Consider the following 18,681-nt stretch of genomic DNA (forward strand, 5'->3'; position numbering starts at 1 on the left):
TTCTTTTGACTTCCTTTACAGTAAGTGTGTTCAGTAACCTACTGGGATAAATGAAGCAGGCAGCTTGGGCAAGAGGCCACTCTGCTCCCTGTCACTCTGCCTCTGCACCTGCTTCTGTCTCCTTTTTATTTTCTTACAGGTATAAACATGGCTGTGCATGTATTGCTATTTATTATGCTGATTTGAATTCTTTTGAATAAGTACCAAGGGGTGTTAGAGTTGGGTCACGTGGTGGCTTTGCTCCTAGTCTTTGAAGAACTTTCATTTGACATTTATTAATTGGAGTATTTGGTTATTTAGAAATAAGATTTTTTTTAGTTCTTTTTACATTCTGTCAGAAGAATTGCTGGCAAAGTTTTCTTCCCATTACTTGCATCTTTCTTCACAGACTTGCTTCCATTGCTCTGCAGAACTGGTTTAATTTGGTGTCTTTCTATTTGTTGATTCATTATTTTATTTCCTAAATTTTAGGAGTCTTATTGAGGAAGTCAGTGCTGGGAACTATACGTCAGAGAATTGACCCTATGTCTTCTTGTAACAGTTATAATGTTTCTGGTCTGATTCTAGGTCTTTGACCCACTTTGTGTTGACTTTTATATTAAGGTGAAGTACAGGGATCTACTTCATTGATTTCTTGTAAAATCTCCCTGGGTGACATGTTTGGACCACCCTAGCAGAGGGACTAGACAGGAAGGACAGATTGTAGCAGTACAGTCAGAGCCTCCTGTGCCACCAGGGATAACTGCAGACTGTACACAGCAGGCACTCGAGGGCACTGGGGATAACAGTGACCAGTGCAGCACTGACTCAGGGGTCACCCAGCATTTCCATTAGAGAACATGAACTTGGTTCCCACTGGGAACAAGCATAGTGCAGCACAGAGCTGGACTGGGGTCACCCAGGGATCACTGTAGTCCAGTGGATGCTGGACTCTGCTTTCCCTCAGACATAACACTGGTCCACGACAGGACATGGACAGAAGTTCTGTACTGAGCATGGACTCTGGTGACACTGTGGGATCCAGCAGAGAGCAATAACTGGGGTCACATCTGGTGACAAGTGTAGGCAGAGGGTGCTTCAGAGGAACTATATGTAAGTGTCATCACACTCTTGACACATGGATGCTTTCCAATAAAGTAACCATTTTACCAAAACTGCTAAATGGACACTTCTCAGAAGAAGAAATACAAATGGCCAACAAATACATGAAAAAAAAAATGTTCAACACCCCTAGCAATCAGGGAAATGCAAATCAAAACGACATTGAGATTTCATCTCACTCCATCAGAATAACAATCATCAAGAACACAAATAATGAGTGCTGTGGAGGATGAGGGGGGAAAGGGTACACTCAGACATCATGGGTGGAACTGCAAATTAGCACAGCCACTCTGGAAAGTCCTATGGAGATTCCTCAAAAGACTAATGGAATCCCAAGGTGACCCAGCAATCCCACTCCTTGGTATTTACCCATCTCTAAAGTCAGTATACTAGAGTGACGCTGCTGCATCAGTGTGGATAACAGCATCACTCACAAGAGCCATGTTTTGGAAGTAGCCCAGGAACACATCAACAGGCGAATGGATTAAGAAAATATGGCATTATAGACACAGAAGAGAATTAGTAAGTCATGACAAAGAATGAAATTGTGGACTTTGCTGGTAAATGGATGTAATGGGAGATTGTCCTGCTAAGTGAAATAAGCCAGACTCAGAAAGTGAAAGGTTAAATGTCCTGCTCATATGCAGAAGATAGAGCAAAGCATGGGGGAACTATGGGGTGGGGGCTTTGATATCATAAAGATAGAGGGAAGGTGAATGGAGAAGAAGAAATAGACTGAGGGGGTAGGGAGGGGTGGAAGGGCAAGCAAGTGCAGAATGAAATGGATAAAATTATGCCATGAGCATGTATAAATACACCACAGTGGGTTCACCTTCATGCATATTGATAACGCATGAATACATAAATAAATACTAGTAGGTAGAGGAGGAAAAGTGGGGACGGAGGGCATAGTCACTGGGCACAGAATGGGAGGGAGTTAAATTCCATGTCTGTATGGCTATGTTAAAATGAACACCACTGCAATGTTGAACCCCAGTGCACTAATAAGAGCTTAAGAAAGTTAAGCATTTTGCACTGTCGGGTGGGTGGATTCAGGACTGCCTCATTCGTTTCATAGGCTTGGTGGGATGATGTAACGGGTCACAGGTATTAAATGTTCAGAATTCTACAGAGACATGTCAGCCCTCCATTACTGTTGGACATTCACAGTGTCACAGGGTCACTGTGAACGTGACATATTTCTCTAAAATTATCTGACAATATGAAGAATAAAACAAAATTCATGAAACGGTTTTCCCTTTTAAAAAAGGTAGCTCTTGTGGCTGGGCTTGTGACGCCGTGCTAGAGCACTTGTCTAATATGTGTAAGGCCTGGGTTGAATCCTGAGCACCACACAAAATAAATACATAAATAAAAGGTTTAAATATAAATCATTAAATTAAAAAAAGGTAGCTCCTTTTCTTCATGTGCATATTATTCTGTCAGAGAACAGGTTCCCCTCTGCAATTTTGCCTAATTGGATCCACTTTTCCTTCAGCCAGAATACTACTCATGCCCAGTTATTGGTCATTCTCCCCAAGATACACTCAGCAGTCTGTGGCCACCTGAGATTTAGGGTCAGAATCAACAGCTCCTGGTGTCACACACAAGTGCTCAGTCTATTGATACACCCAAGAATTAAGAGGGAAAGTGGCAATGATTTTGCTCCTGGTTATCATACATTCTACATGAAACACTGTTGCGTCCAATGTGGGGCTTACATTCATTAGACGGTTTTCATTTTAGCTGACAGAAGACCATGGGGACTGACAAAGATGTAGGTGCATCCTGAAGCATTCCTGGAATCAGTAGGTGGCTATTTATGGGCCCCCTGGATGGGCGTGTTGCTTGAACATGTGGAGCTGTTGGTCCCCGAGTCTCCTGGGTACTGAGAGTGCTCGACCAAGGATGAGGCAGAGCTTTGACGGACCCTTTATGTGGTAGATATGAAGACTCTCTCATCTCAGCCCCTAAATCCTGACAGCATGCAGCCCACTCCCACAGGTTAATCAGAAGGTAATGGAGGACTGGACCCTGGAGTCCAGTGACAGTCCACCTCATATCTGCTGCCTCTGAAGCAGGTTCCTGCCCTTTAGCCTGAGAGTCTTCAGTCCACTGTCCCTCTGTCTGCTTCCAGGCTACACTGTATCAATTACACTGTATCAGTCGGTTGCATGTAAAAATTCTACTTTGAAAACTCTTCAAATGCAAATAAATGAGAAAGAGTGGCTTTCTCAGGTCTCAGGGATTCATCAGTGGGATTATTTTGCAGCACTTGCCACGGCGTCCTGTCGTGAGATCATGTTGAGGTCACAGGGCTCATGTTCTCTGTATGAGTCCAAAATTGATCAATACAGTGAAACTTTAAACCACCAGTCACAATTTGTTTTTATAACAGTTAATTTGACCAAAAAAAAGTTAATGATTCTTTTGAACCATTACTTTTTTTTTTTTTTTTTTTTACTTTTGTTAAAGTAAGACTAGGTTTAAAGTCCAATCTCACTATCTCCCACAAGGCCCAATGGTGTGAACCTCAGCACAGCACAGAGAAATCATCATCATGACAGATGGCTACCTGTGGTTTGAAGGGTTACCTTTCCCCCGTGTTGGTTGGAGCTGTGATGGCCTAAAAGAAGCATGTACTAAATTTGTGATAAAGGACGAAGACACAGTAATGGTGTCATACCCTAAGTCAGGTAAGGAAACTAGAAAGGAACTGTCCATGAGAACGGCGAGGGCTGTGTTCTTCCCCTGCTCAGCAGATGGAGTTCATGGCCTCTACAGCCAGTGAGCCCTGCTTGGGGGAGGAAGGGGCAGTGCCCCAGGCCACTTCCACTCAGACTAGGACACAGGGACATAAGTGCTCAGCAGGGGTCAGCTAAGCTACTGCAGGAAGATACAGGAGTGAATCCTAATATCACCCAGGCATCTGTGTGGTGGCCTGGGAGGGGGGTGGCAGAGAATGACCAGTGAGCACTTAAGGGTGAAATACCAGCTCCATAGAAATGAAAGAGGGAGTGGGAGGCCATGGGGTGAGGAGGGGGATTTTAGAGCAGGAGGGTCAGCATGGACAAGGGCTGGGAATCAGACAGGAGCCTGAGAAATTCAAGGGACTGAAAGGACATGCATCATAAATCTATGTGGTGGGCCTGGGGGCAGGGGCATTGCAAACAGGGCGAGGATTGAGGCCAGTGTCCTTGGAAGGGGCACTGTGCTGGGAAGTCAAGGGAAAGGGGAACATATAAAACTGACCTCAGCAAACAGCCAAGAGGTGGAGCAACCTAAAATCCTTTCATAGATGAATGCATAACAAAATGTGGCGTGTTGATACAATGGGATACGATTCAGCCTTCACAAGGAATGTCTGACACCCTCTATAACACAGATCAATCTAGAGGGTCTTCTGCTAAATGCAGTATGTTGGGCACAACAGGACAAATGCTATAGGATTCCATTGGTGCAAAATACCTAGTGTATTCAAGTTCATAGAAACAAAAAGACAATGGTGGGTTCCAGGGGCTGAAATATGGGGTTTTTAAATAGGGAAATGTTGTTAAGGAGCATGGTTTTTCACCATGAAAGGTTTCTCAACATTGATTGAGCAAAATGAGGAATGTGCTTAACAATGTTAAGCACCACTCACAGCATGCTTAAAATGGGTATGAGGTAAAGTTTATGTTATGCATTTCATCATTATGTGTTTGTTCACAATCCAGGTTGATATGAGTGACTATCACTTTTCCTTCCTTATCTAGGATCCCACTGGGTGATTGAAATTCTCTGTCTGATTCACTCCAAAGGGGATACCAAGTGGATTCAATCTGTGCCCATCTGGGAACGCGCACCCTGGTTAGAGACAGATGTAGGCTATAAAATGTTAAATGAGAGAGAGGGCCCACGGCTCCTGGCCTCTCACCTCCCCTTCCATCTCATCCCCAAGACTTTATTCACTTCCAAGGCCAAGGTCAGTGCCTAATGTTTGATCAATGACTTTTTTCCCTTCCATGTGCCTAGATAATCCCTGCAGATCTTGCTGGGAGTCTGCTTATTGGTAAATTGGGTGAGAAATAACATTCTCAGATATGAGGTGTGGTTGACGTGGCCACAACAAGACCACACTGAGGGCCAGGATGTGGACCATTACACAGATTACCTTGCCAGATTCAGGAAAGTCACGGGCTAATGCCAGAATATTAGAAAACCACTCTCCTGTGCAAGCAGAATTTATAATCTACACCGGATTATCCCAGCCTTGCAGCTCTTTAAGACGTCAGCCTGTATTAATTCAATAAAAGCCTCCTGCCAGGTAGGTGGAAGCAGAGAGGTCAGTGGTGCCCACATGGGAGCAGAGCACGCACACATTGAAAAAGCATGGATCCAGGGGTGGCTCAGGAGTGGTGGCCAGCTGTGTCTCCATGGCAGCCCAGGGCACGCCACTGTGTCTTGTGATTCGCAGCCACTGCAGCCTCCCTCTGGCTGACAGATGATCAGCACAGACCAGGGATATCCCAGATGTGATGTGCCACAGACTCTCTTTAGAAACACACCTTTTAAAAGTGTTTGTTGACTTCTGAAATTTTTCATGGTTTTGTTTAAACAACACCAAGAAATCTGGAATACTAATCTCCACTCTTGGAAATGTCATAAAGTGTCTAACAGTGAGGCTGCCCCAACAGACCCACTTCCATGTCTCCTGTTGGGTTGCTTTAACCCCTGCCTGATTAAACTGGGGTCTAAGGAGACACAAGACCTCCAATAACAACACCAGGAAAGTTGGTGCAAATACAAAGTCAATTTCTGATGTTCAAGTACAAAATGGTGAGTGTGTGTGTTTGTGTGTGTGTTCACTAATCTTGAACACCAGCCTCTTCCTATGCACATATGTACACAGTTGGGAAACTATCACCCAGACCAGATTAGACTTTTCTACTATCCAGAAAGTCTTCCCACGCTCTTCCTACCAATCAGTGCCCCACACCTGAGGAAACCACTCCCTGCACTTCAGCTATACATTACTTTTGTTTATTCTTGAATTTGTATAAAGGCATTCATGCAATTTAGATGTGATATCTGTGAGATTCCTGGATGGTCTTGAGTGTGAGAATGACTGTGTGTTGCTATGAATCTGAATATACCAGAACTGATTAACCCATTCTGCTGTTAGTGATTGTTCTGGGAAAGCACACACACAGCCCTCCCCACTAACCACTTAAACCTTTCCAGCAGCTTCCCATGTGGAGTCGACTAATATCCCAGAAAGAAGAGACAAGGTCTTCCTCTTCTATTCCTGCACACGAATAGTAATAGGAATGTTAAAGTATTTCATTGATGAATGTTATACTTAATTCATTAAAGGAGCCCATTGATGTTTATTAGTAGAGCTTAAGTAATAACTGCCTGGATACAGTATGATCAAGGTGGGAAATGACCAATTGAGGCTGATTTTTCATTCCTCATGTTTCCTTAATTCAAGGTGATATATGTTATGAGAAGTCCCAAAGATGTTCTTGTGTCAGGTTATTATCATCGGTCTGTGACAAAACTGAGTAAGAACCCAGAGTCACTGGAACAATATTTTCAATGGTTCTTGGAAGGAAACGGTGAGTGTTCTGTGACAGATTTGCTTCCTCTAGTTTCCTGGCCTTTCTCCTACTTTTGTGAAATCCCTTTTGAATTCTCTTTCTGTATCCTTTCCACATATTAGGAAAACAGACCACCCTTGGCTTTGTGAGTGTGGCTTGTTTCAAATACTATGCTGTTCTCCAACCCACCCATTTTCCTGCAAATGACATAATTTAGTTCTTCTTGATGACTGAGTAAGACCCATCATGTGATGTGACATATTTATTTGTCTGTCCTTCAGTCAGGGGACACCCAGGCTGAAGTAGCTGCTGGGAGTTGGACTCCTACCAACATGGGTGTGCCTGTCGCTGTAGTGCGCTGACTTTCATTCCTTTGGGTAAATACCATGGAGCTCTGTGACCAGATCATATGGTGGCTCCATTCCTTGTCTTTTGAGGAAACTCCACACTGATTTCCATGTGGTTGTGCTAATTTCCAATCCCAACAGTGTGTAAGTGCTCCCTTTCTCTCCCATGCCTGCCAGCGTTTATTATTATTTATTTATTGTGTTCTTGATGATTGCCATTCTAACTGGAGTGAAGTTGTTAAAAATGTTGGAATTTTTTTTCATAAAATTTTTGGCCATTTTCTTTCTTCTTTTAGAAATGATTGTTCATTTGCCCACCTACTCATTGGATTATTTGGTTTTTGGTGTTAAGACTTTTGAGTTCTTTATATATTCTGAATGTTAATCCTCTTTCCTCTCTCCCCTGTCTCGATTCCTTTGCTGTTCAGAAGCTTCTTAACTTGATGCCAGTCAGCAATTCTCGGTTTTCCTTCCTGAGCATAGAAGTCTCTGGAGGAGGCCGAGCCTGCACCTGGATGTTGGAATGCACGTGCTGTGTTTATGTCCTTGTAGTGTTTATGGTCCAATCCTGTGTTTTTTCATCCACTTTGAGTTGAGTTCTGCAGGATTTCGCTTCATTCTTCTGCATGTAGCTATTTAGTTTTCTAAGCAGCAATCATTAGACTGGCTATGTTTCCTCAGTATTGGCTTCTGGTGTCTTTGTTAAGGGTCAGATGATGCCATTGTGTGGTTGCCTCTGTGTCTTCCATTCTCACCCATTGGTCTATGTGTCTGCTTTTTTTTTTTTAAGAGAGAGAGAGAGAGAGAGAGAGAGAGAGAATTTGTTAATATTTATTTTTTAATTTTTGGTGGACACAACATCTTTAATTTTTATTTTTATGTGGCGCTGAGGATCTAATCCAGTGACCTGAGCATGCCAGGCGAGCATGCTACCGCTTGAGCCACATCCCCAATCCCCTATGTGTCTGTTTTTATAGTAACAATTTTTGTTACTATTTCTTCTTAGTATGATTTGAGACTGGGAAGAATTTAAAAAGTGATTAACTTCAGCACTATTCGTGTTTGTGTGTGTGTGTGTGTGTGTGTGTGTTGGGGATTAGACCCAGGGCCTTGCCTACGCCAGTCAAGTGCTCTACCACTGAGCCACACACCTGCACTTCACCATAGTTCATACTGCTGAGAAAGGCTTTGAATTTTTGTTTGTCATTTAATTGGGGATTGTTTCTTCTATTTCTGTCTAGAATGTCTTTGGTGTTTGATGGGGATTTCATTGAATCTGTAGAATTCTTTGGGTAATATGGCATTTTTGATTCTGGTCATTTAAGAATATAGAAGGGCTTTTCACCTTCTAGTGTCTTCTTCAGTCCCTGGTTTGTCAAGGGTTCTGCATGAGGTCTTCCTCCTCTTTGGGAAGATTATGCTTAGGACTTTTGTGTTGTTGTTTGTTTGCTTGTTTTGGTACCAGCCAGGAATTGAAGTCAGGGTCGATCGACCACTGAGACATATCCCCCCATTTTCTGATATTTTATATAGAGACAGGGTCTTGCTGAGTTCCTTAGGGCCTCACTAAGTTGCTCAGGCTGATTTTGAACTTGCCAACCTCCTGCCTCAGGCTCCCAAGCTGCTGGATTTACAGGTGTGCACCATGCACCTGGCTACCTAGGTATTTTTTGAGACCATTGTGAATGAAAAGCATTCCTGATTTCTTCCTCAGCAGATTCATCATTGTTATGAAGAATAGTTCTGGATTTCAGTGTGGTGATTTTGTATCCTTCTACTCTGCGGAGTTGGTCATCGATTCTACAAGTGTTTGGGGAGAGCTTTTTTGGGTATTCAAAGCATGGTATCCCATCATCTGCAAACACTGATAATTTGGCTTCATTCTTTCCAACTTGTATTTTCTTTTCCTTTTCTTTTTTCCTTCTCTGGCTTTCTTTCTCTGACTAGAGTTTTAAGACGTTTATTGAATGGGAGATGTGACAGTGGACATCCTTGCCTTGTTCTGGATCCAGGAGCAAAGCTTCCAGTTTTTCCCAGGTTAGCATGATGTTGGCTTTGGGCTTGTCACAGATAGCCTTTAGGATGCTCAGCCAAGTTCTTCTCTCAAGGCAAAATCTATTGATGTGGTAAAATACATTTATGAGTTTGCATAAGGTGCACCCACCTTACATCCCCACAATGAAATCAGCATGTTGTGATGTATGACCTTACAGTGTTAATACAACATGTCTTGTGTTTAATCTTAATGTTGAAAAGGATTTTCTAATATTTCAATAAGGTTTTCTGTATCTGTGTTCATGAGGAATATTGGTTTGTTAATTTCTTACTTGATGTGTCTTTCTCTGGTTTGGGTATCAGTATGATACTGGCTTCATAGAATTAATTCAGGAATGTTTCCCTCTGTATTTCGTTACCTAATTTGAACAGCATTTATCAATTATACATGAATCAAGGTGTCAGGGTATGAAGAGTGACATGGACAGTCCAGCCTCTGTTTGGCAGTGTGTAACCTGCACCCCTGTGCCTACCCCGCAGTGGCCTATGGATCATGGTTCGAGCACATTCGTGGCTGGATGTCCATGAGAGACAGGGAGAATGTCCTGCTGCTGAGTTATGAAGAGCTGCAGAAGGTGAGCCCCCTCTCAGGGTCAGCACCTGGCAGCCCTGATTGCTACCCCTGATATCCCTGGTCCTCAGGGTCTCCACTCTACATTCCCTGTCACAGTGTCGCCTCCCAGAGGTCAAGAAAAGTAGTGAACTTTGATCTCCATTGCTCGCTCTGCTTCTGCCTGACCCTCTCCAAGCTCCAATCTATTTCTTCACATCTTCAATCTATTACATCTGGCAACATCTGAAGGGCCCTTCCACACCCAGGCAGAGGTCAATGGCTTATGATTGCACCTGTGGCTGCCAAGGTCTCTGCAGGCAGGACCTATGATGCTGACAGAAACCTCGTCATTAGAAGAAACTGGGCAGAAAGCATTGATCCCAGAGTTGTGTCCACCTTTCTGGCTTCTCCTCTTGACTGACAAAGTGACATGAATGTGAGATATCACTTTGTGTAGCTTTTCTGAGGGGTCAGGGGCTGGAGTAACAGGAAAGTCCTGCAGATGATGCTCAGCCCTGGTGGGTGGGTGCAGGGTACAGCTGGGAACAGCAATGACTTCCAGTGACCTGAGGCACAGGGTGGTGACTGTGGAGAACAGTAATCAATCATACATTTCAAATTAGCAAACGGAAAAAATTTTGAATGTTCCCAACTAAATATAGGATTTATTTCTGAGTTTGTACATGTGCCACATTCAAAGGTTAGGTCATCCTACATCAAATAGATCCCGATTCTAACTTTATTTTTCTGATGGTGTAGAAAAATGCCACACTGAACAGCACAAAGCTGCACAGTTCTGTGTGTGATTTTTAGAGGTCCAGACATAGCTGAAAGCTTTAAGATTTTTAGAAAATTTCTTCAGAACTGTTAAGCAATGTAAGAAAAAGTAAAAGACTGAAAAGACCTTTAGAGAACAGCTGGCCTGTGAGTGTGTCTTGGGGACAGAGAAGGTGCCACAGGCTCAGGCATCTGCTTACCCTGGAGAAAGGACCCTGCTCACCTTCCTGCAGCTGCTTCCTGTTCTGCTGGGTTCTCAGCATGAGGTCGGTTCTCACCAAGGACCTTGATGCCACCTCCAGCCACCTCAGCCTCAAGCTCCCACACGTCCCTGTGATTCTCCACTCAAACCACATGTTTTTTTAAATTATTGCCACAGTTGTGCGTCTTCTTGTTATATAGTGACTGGGGATCATGAAAAAAAAACCACTACTAATAAAGGCTGATTGTGCCACCAGGAAGGTCTAGGATTCCAAGAAATCCTCCTTATAAAGATCTACTTCCTTGGTGTGATCTCCCAGGAATACACATCAATAATCATGGGTCAATTTTAGGGAGACATTTTAAAGCCCGATGGTTATTCAATGTCAGTTAAGGATTAGTCTTTGGGGGATTTTTCTCCTTGCTCATGTTGCAAGGACATTCTTTAGACGTCCGACACCTGCCTTTGGGGTGTCCTGAGCTCAGCCTCCCTGGGAAGCCCCTGTTGATCATCACGTCACCACATCCTTCACTCCCTCTGCTGGCCCCTTGCTCTTTCTCCCTCCATCCAGCACCCACTTCAGTCTTTTCCCATTTTGAGATGTCGTCCTCTCCTCTTCCTCCCCCACACCCCTCCTAACACTTCTGTTCCCATTTCCCACCTCTGCTGTCCTTCCCGTTCAGAGCATCACTCTTGATTGTTCACATGTAGGACCCAAGAAGCATCATAGAGAAGATCTGTCAGTTCCTGGGAAAGAAGTTGAATCCAGAAGAACTGGACTCAGTCCTCAAGAACAGCTCCTTCCAAGTCATGAATCAAAACAAGATGTCCAACTTTGAAATACTGTCTGAAACTTTCACTACTAAGAATTTCAAAATTACTAGAAAAGGTAAAATGCTGTGGTATCACAATGTATGAGAACACTTGGAGGGCATTCTGTGTTCACCGCCTGACACTAAAGGTGAAGGAGTTGGACCTTTTCAACTTTAACCATTCATGGCCCAGAAAGCCTCTCGTGCCCTTGTGGGAAAGCTGTGTTCATGGGACTGGGATGGGCTGCAGGTACCTGGAGAAGGTTGACCCCATCTTGGGGAGGAGGGGGGGGGGTTCTGGAGATGGTGGTGTCTGGGCCACTCCACTGGTGTTTGAGCACTGCCCTAAAGAGAGAGATACACAAAGAAAGACCAAATTGGAGAAAGTGGGGTGTGGGTCATTTGCTCTGAGACATTGTAAGGCCTCTTTTCTATGAGGAAAGATGAATCATATCTACATGTTTGGAATCAGGCCTATTGAAAATATCTGCTCCGAGTAGAACCTGTTTTCCCCAAGTTTACGTGCACCTGGAATGGTAAACCATGGAATCAATATACCAGATCCTTCAAAGGATATTCAATAGGTCAGGATTCCTGCCACAGAGTGCCTGGAGCACAGAGCCATAAAACAGAGGACTGGGCTGGGGAGGTAGGTGAGAGCCCAGGCCTAGCAGAAGAAATCAATAAAGACTGTTCTACTAATGAAGATAACTATGAAAGTGGGAGTAAGAATGAGTGGTTATAGGAGAGCCATTGCCTATTAGAAATTCTGCTACTTGATATTCATTTGGGTGCCGGGTTTCTGTTCTCACAACTAAAAGGCTCAGGGGTCACTCCAGTTGAACTGGGCTGACTGAGCTGCACAAAATAACCACACAAGAGTCACAAATACCTTTTTCATTGGGGTCGCTGTGATGGCTCCTCTGACCCTAAAGGTCCACAGGAAGAGAGAGAGCGAGAGCACACACTCTTATTGAGGAGAAGCTATTCAAATGAGGCCAGGGGTCAGGTTTCAGGGAGCTGAGTCTATCTTCATGGATGTCCACTGTCAGCAGGTTGACTGACACCTGGGTAGGCCACACCCAAGGGCACAGTAAGAGAAGGGGACACACACAAGGCACTTCCATGGAAGATTCTATCCTAAACAGGGCAAGGGGTTATATCACAAAGGAACAGGTGAGCGTAACTTCACCCATGGGGCTGTAGCAAGACACACCCATGCACCAGACACTGACCCTCGAACCCAAGAAGGATGGGGAAAGCTCTGCCACATTTATGTGACTGAGCGCCTCAGCACCCAGCCGGGGAGTGTGACTCAATACGTGCAAGGTTGGTCTCCCACATTTGGGTTAATTGTTTATAGGAGTATATTAGTTTAGATGTCATTAAATATTTCATTAATTATTTAGTTTGGGCTGGTAGGTCAAAATTAATTTATGTTATATATAATACTGTGACCACATAAGTAAAGGGTATGACTTACATCCATATCTTTAGCTTCCCATCCACCCACCACTCAGTAACCCCTCCAAGGCTTTTAAAAAAAAATCCTTTTCTGGAAAACAAGGTATTATGCTAGTATATTACTCTTTATTTATCCTTTCAAACATTTGTTATTGAGCATATACTATGCCATTCCATTAAGTACTGATTCTTAGGTAATTTATAAAAATGATTTCATATCCTGATATCTCAGAAATGCATACCTTATGCACATTCAGAAAGGAAGTACAGAGCTGGGGTGGTGGCTCAGAGGGAGCGAGCTTGTCTAGCATGCCTGAGGCACTGGGTTCCTTCCTCAGCACCACATAAAAATAAAATAAAGATATCGTGTCCCCCTATAACTAAAAAAATAAATTATTTAAAAAAGGAAGTACACAGAACGTATCATGTTTGATCATTGCTATGAACGAGGATGGAGATGTAGGGTTCTGAGCTGAGAGCCCCACTGAGTCACTGCACTGGAGTAAACATTTGAGTGAGGCCAGTGGACAGAGGTGAAGGTGTCTGCTAGGACAGCACTCTGGGGTCAGGAGCAGGAAAGGTAAACACCCTGAGGAGGGGGCAGCCTGGCAAGTCTGAAGCTGAATCAGAAGACTGTGTCATGGAGCCGAGAGAGCAAATGGGCAGTCCCAGGGATGGAGTCCAACAAGGACCCTACACCTAGAGCCTCAAAGCACCAGGGAACTTGGCTGAAGGAGAGTGGACGTCCTGGGAGACTCTGACCCCAAGGGACTGGAGCCACTGGATCTGGCAAGGGGTCAACATGGGTTCCTTGTGCAGAAGGAATGATCACAGGGATTGGCCAAAGCAGAGAGACTAGGTGTGACCTGCTCTCATCACCCAGGTCAGAAATTTTGTCAGCTTGGGCCAAAGTGCTCGAAAAACAAGTGGTCAGACTTAGTTCCAGTCCAGATGTTCTGATTTATAGTCAGGATTGCTGCTTGTGGATTCTGTGCAGGATGGTTTGGGAGAGAAGGGCAGTCAGGACACACTTTCCAGACAGGTAGAAGGGGAAATGCGCATGGTGGCCAGGGGAGAAGGCCTCACCAATGACCCAGGGGTCACTCTGCTGTCTTGACAGAGCAAGGAGGAGGTCTCCATCTTAAGACCTATCCCTAGATCTGATCTGTGTCTACTTCATGTTTTCTAGGCATCTCTGGGGACTGGAAGAATCACTTCACAGTGGCCCAAGCTGAAGCCTTTGATAAAGTTTACCAGGAGAAGATGGTGGGTTTCCCCAAAGAGCTGTTCCCATGGGAGTAATGTCCTCCCCAAATTCCAGATTTTATATGGATACTGACATTGGTTTCCTGTCCTGGGACATGTATACATCTTGATGGTTCTTAAGATAAAACACATTTCTAAAAGGAAGGGGGAAGGAAGGTTAGGTAACATAAAGAGCCAGTGAAATATAAAATGATAGATGAGGAAAAGGAGTCTAGTCCTATAGAGAAAGGACAATGGGAGAGGGAGGGTCCTGGTGGGGAAAGTGGGATCATGCACTAAAATGGATTCCCATGCACCAAGGAGTTTTTCCAAATGAACCCAACATATGTATACGTACAAAGCTGTGACAAAAATTTAAAAATGTGCTTCTTCATTCTGGAGTCTTGAATCATATATTCTTCTTTCTCTGATCACTTGCTTGTAAAAATTACTGGGACTTCAATATTCACTTCATCACATCCTAGCCCTTAAAATGGTCTTTGTAGTATTTCAAACACACAGATGCTTACAAACATAATATGAATATTACCCACCATGGTGTCTACTTTTAAATGAAGAAATACAATACAGGAGTAGTTAAGGTTCCTTTTCTGTTACGTGTATCACCAGCATTTATGATGATGATGATGTAGAGGAGTATAATTTCCAACCTACATTTGTTTTAATTCCTGGTGTGTGTTACAGCATCAATCAAAAGTGGTATGAATAAAACTTTTAATACTTACATAAATGGTGAATGGTGCAATATATTCATAGACTCTCATTTCTACTCAGCATTTAAGAGATGGTTTTATGTGAGCTGACATGTATAGAGTCGTTCCAAATTAAATTGAGCCTTGGGACACAGTTGAGTCACCTGTTCTGCTGTAAATGACTCTGGGTTTGTCCCTCACCAATTCTCCCACATTTAAAGCAGTGTCTGGAAGCATAAGGAAAACAAAGGTAGGAGGTGTCCTAGGATGTACATTTAGTATTGAACTGTTCTGACGTTTAGTCTGACTGGTAACTGATAGGCCTTTTATGGGTGATACCAAAATTTCTCCAATAATCTTGTAATTAATGTAATATTTAAATAAACTTTTTTGCCACTGCCTGCTTTGAGTTTGGTGTGAAATTCACTAATTTGGAGGACATGCAGCTGAGCTATATAGTATTGGTCTCCCATTTCGAGGTGTTGAAGACCTTGGAATTTGAACAGAAACTTTTTAACTGCTAGAAAAAGGCATGGGGTCATGTCTCTGACATATAGTGGCAGGTATCGACTTCCTCAATAATACACCTAAAATATAGAAAATAGAACAAAGGTTAACAGAAAGATACCAAATTAAAAGATTCCGCACAGCAATGGAAGCAAGTATGTGAAGTAAGATACTAAAGAATGGGAGATCATTGCCAGCTACTCTTCTGACAGAATGTAATAAGAACTCAAAAAAAAAAAAAAAAACTTAACACCAAAAGCAGAATTATTTTTTAAATACATGACTGTGGAATGCATTACAATTCTTATAATCAATTAATTATTTTAAAAAACCACGATTATGCCAATCAATACATGGGCAAATAACATTTTCCACTAGAAGAAATACAGATGGCCCACAAATATATGAAACATTATTCAATATTCTTATCAATCAATGTAATGCAAATAAAAACCAATAAGAATTTATCTTCACATAGAATGTTAAGTATCAATAATAATAATAAATTCTGGTGAAGGCATGGGAGAAGGGAAACTTAGGTACTGTTGGTGCAATTAGAAGTTAGCACAACCAGTATGAGGATAGGAATGGAGATTCTTCAAACACTAGGAAGGGTACCACCACATTCCCCAGCTCTATCTGTGGTATTATTCAAAAGAATTCCAGTCATCATACTATACAACAGTAAATGCACACCCAAGTTTATACCAGTGAGATTTACAATAAGTAAGTTAAGGGAGTCATTTTGTCAACTGATGAGTGCATAATAAATGTGGTATACATTCATCAGGAAGCTTTGTTCAGCCATAAAGAGGAACAAACTTATGCCATTTGCAGGAAAATGGATAAAAATGGAAAACATTTTTTAAGTATAGTAAGACAGACTTAGAAAGACAATGGTCATATATTTCATAACATATGTAGAAGGTTGAAGGAAAAAAGAAAATAGCAGAGACAGTACAAAGGTAAATGAAAGAGACAGGAGAGTCTTGGAAATGAATCACGGAAGGGAGGAGTGGGTGGAAGGGGAAAGCTTGGTCCAGCAGTGAAGCAAACCTCATTACGCTCTGCGCATGCGTGAATACATCACCACAAGCCCAAGTATTGTGTGCAATCCTAATGCACAATACAGCCCTCTGTGTGGGCTGCTTGGATAACTCTTTCCAATGCCTTTATGTTCGCAATGTGGGAAGGTTTTTCCAATTGCTCATGGAAATACTTAAACAAATACACATATTTTGTTTCTAGTATGTTTAGTTTGATAGAAATCCCTGTGATGCTGTTTTAATGAAACAGAATTTGATTGTCATTTCTGCCGCTGAGTAATATCATAATTTTAATTACTAATTTTTCAGATGCTCTCTCTGTGGTCATCTCTCTGGGTTCAACGGTTAGCTTCTATATTTACTGTTTAGTGAACACTGCTTTGTGCCCTACTTTCCTTTACATAAAAGCAATTACAATAGAAACTTACTCATAAATTGGTTGTACTATACATGATATAATGTAGCAAGCAATAAAACAATATCTAGCACATACTGAGTGCTAAGAAAATGGTTTATTTAGCATTGTTGGCAATCTTGCTCCTATTACTACAACCAATAACAATAAAATGAACATTGTACAATGATTCTTCTATTAAAAAACAAAACCCCCAAACTTCATATGGCATGCAAATGTATGAACCCACTTTATTGATGGAGAAACTTTGCCTTAAAAGTTAACCAACCATTCTAAGTTCTTCCTGCTGGTAAATATGTGTTGGGGATCAAAATTTCATGTCATCTTATTCTGGCATGAGCTAAGTCTTATGACATTGTAGTTGTGTGGTCAGAATTTACTGATTTTGTTAACCAACTATACTCTTTGTGGGTCTTGGTATCTATCCAGGTAAAACTGTATTTTATTTATGGAGAGTGAACAGTGTTGATGCCTAGTGGATTCCTCCAGAACAATTACTGAGATTTATATTGTGTATAATTTTGTCTGGACCCTTTATACTGAATGGACAGCTTGGCTGGGTATAGAGTTGTTGGTGCAGAGGTAGGGTTGGCTCAGTGATAGAGCACTCATGGAGCATGTGTGAGGCCCTGGGCTTAATCCTCAGCACCACATAAAAATCAATAAATAAAATAAAGATAAATGTTAAAAAATTATTAGTGCACACACTTATATGAATAGTTTCATAGCATTTCCCTCATATTTTTCTGCCAATGAATGTTGTTGTGACATATTCGATAATCTTATAAATTGGTAGCTAAATGTCTGTTAAGTGTTGAATGGAAAAATAGAGTGTGACACATATAAGTAATGCAATCTGGTCAGTCTAAGAAAGGCATGCAATGCAATTTCTTATGGCAGCATGGATGGACATGCAGTACATTATAAGTGACATCAATCAGTCACAGAAAAACCCATACTACACTTGTAATGGCATATAGAAAAGATGACATCGGAACAGCAGAGTGGTGCTTAACAGACACAGGGATGGTAAGGAGCAGAGGACAAGGGAGTTTGGTTAATGGGTACGGTTTTACAGGTAGACTGGAGAAATATGTCCTGGTGTTCCATGGCACAGTGTGCCATACGGTCAACAATAATGCATCATATGTGTCAAATTAGTTAGAAGTTAGAAGTAAGGGTTATTTATAACTTTGTCCTTTGGGAAAGCTTAGAGTTATCAGGTGCTTCAAGTTACATACTTTTACTCTATGGATATATCAGTATAAGATCTTTTTTTTTTACTTTTTTCATACATGACAATAGTGGAATGCATTATCTTTGTTATCTTATGAATTTTCTCTTGTTGAGAAACTTTGGGTTCTTTTTTAGAAATTGCAATTATTTCTATGTCTGTCTGCTATATATAATCACTTTCTAAAAGGGTGTTTATTTTTAAACATAGTTTTCTTTTCTTCTTGCATCACTATGTTTATATTCCTCCTTAAATTTGATGATTGTGAATATGGTGGCAGTCCTTTGAATCACATCTTCATTTATGATGAATTTTAGTGCTTTTACCTGTTTCTAACTTTAGTTCTATAGGTTTCTGCATAATATCCTTCGGTTGAAAGGGTCAGAGTTTGAGGTAATTGGGGTAATACTTGCCTTTGTTCTCAACAGTGAGGGGAACTTATTCAGATTGTGGATATGTAAATCCAGAGAGAGGGGAAGAGGGAATGGAGAGAGAGGATGGAGGGAGGTAGGGAGGGAGGAGAGGGGCTAGAGATGGGAGAGAGGGGGACATGGTGGGAGGGAGGGAGAGAGAGAGAGAGAGAGAGAGAATATGAATATAGCTATGATAATTCAGGAATTCAAGGATC

General features: G+C 42.1%; 1 protein-coding gene across 2 annotated transcripts; it reads left to right on the forward strand.

Moving 5' to 3' along the window:
• Nucleotides 1-3,592: 3,592 nt before the first annotated feature.
• On the forward strand, nt 3,593-15,252 carry LOC124107983 (sulfotransferase 2A1). Of its 2 annotated transcripts, none has more exons than XM_046466356.2 (6): nt 3,593-3,797; nt 4,902-5,065; nt 6,575-6,701; nt 9,566-9,660; nt 11,329-11,506; nt 14,083-15,252. In XM_046466356.2, the coding sequence occupies exons 1-6, from the start codon at nt 3,662-3,664 to the stop codon at nt 14,193-14,195; spliced, it is 813 nt and encodes a 270-aa protein (XP_046322312.1). In that variant the 5' UTR covers nt 3,593-3,661; the 3' UTR covers nt 14,196-15,252. The 2 variants fall into 2 exon arrangements, with proteins under 2 accessions (XP_046322312.1, XP_046322310.1); XM_046466354.2 differs by having other exon boundaries at nt 3,594-3,797; nt 4,857-5,065.
• Nucleotides 15,253-18,681: the final 3,429 nt, after the last annotated feature.

Source organism: Marmota monax, unplaced genomic scaffold (assembly GCF_021218885.2).
Source record: "Marmota monax isolate L192 unplaced genomic scaffold, Marmota_monax_Labrador192_F-V1.1 WCK01_AAM20220418_F8-fsc00160, whole genome shotgun sequence".
NCBI lineage: Eukaryota > Metazoa > Chordata > Mammalia > Rodentia > Sciuridae > Marmota > Marmota monax.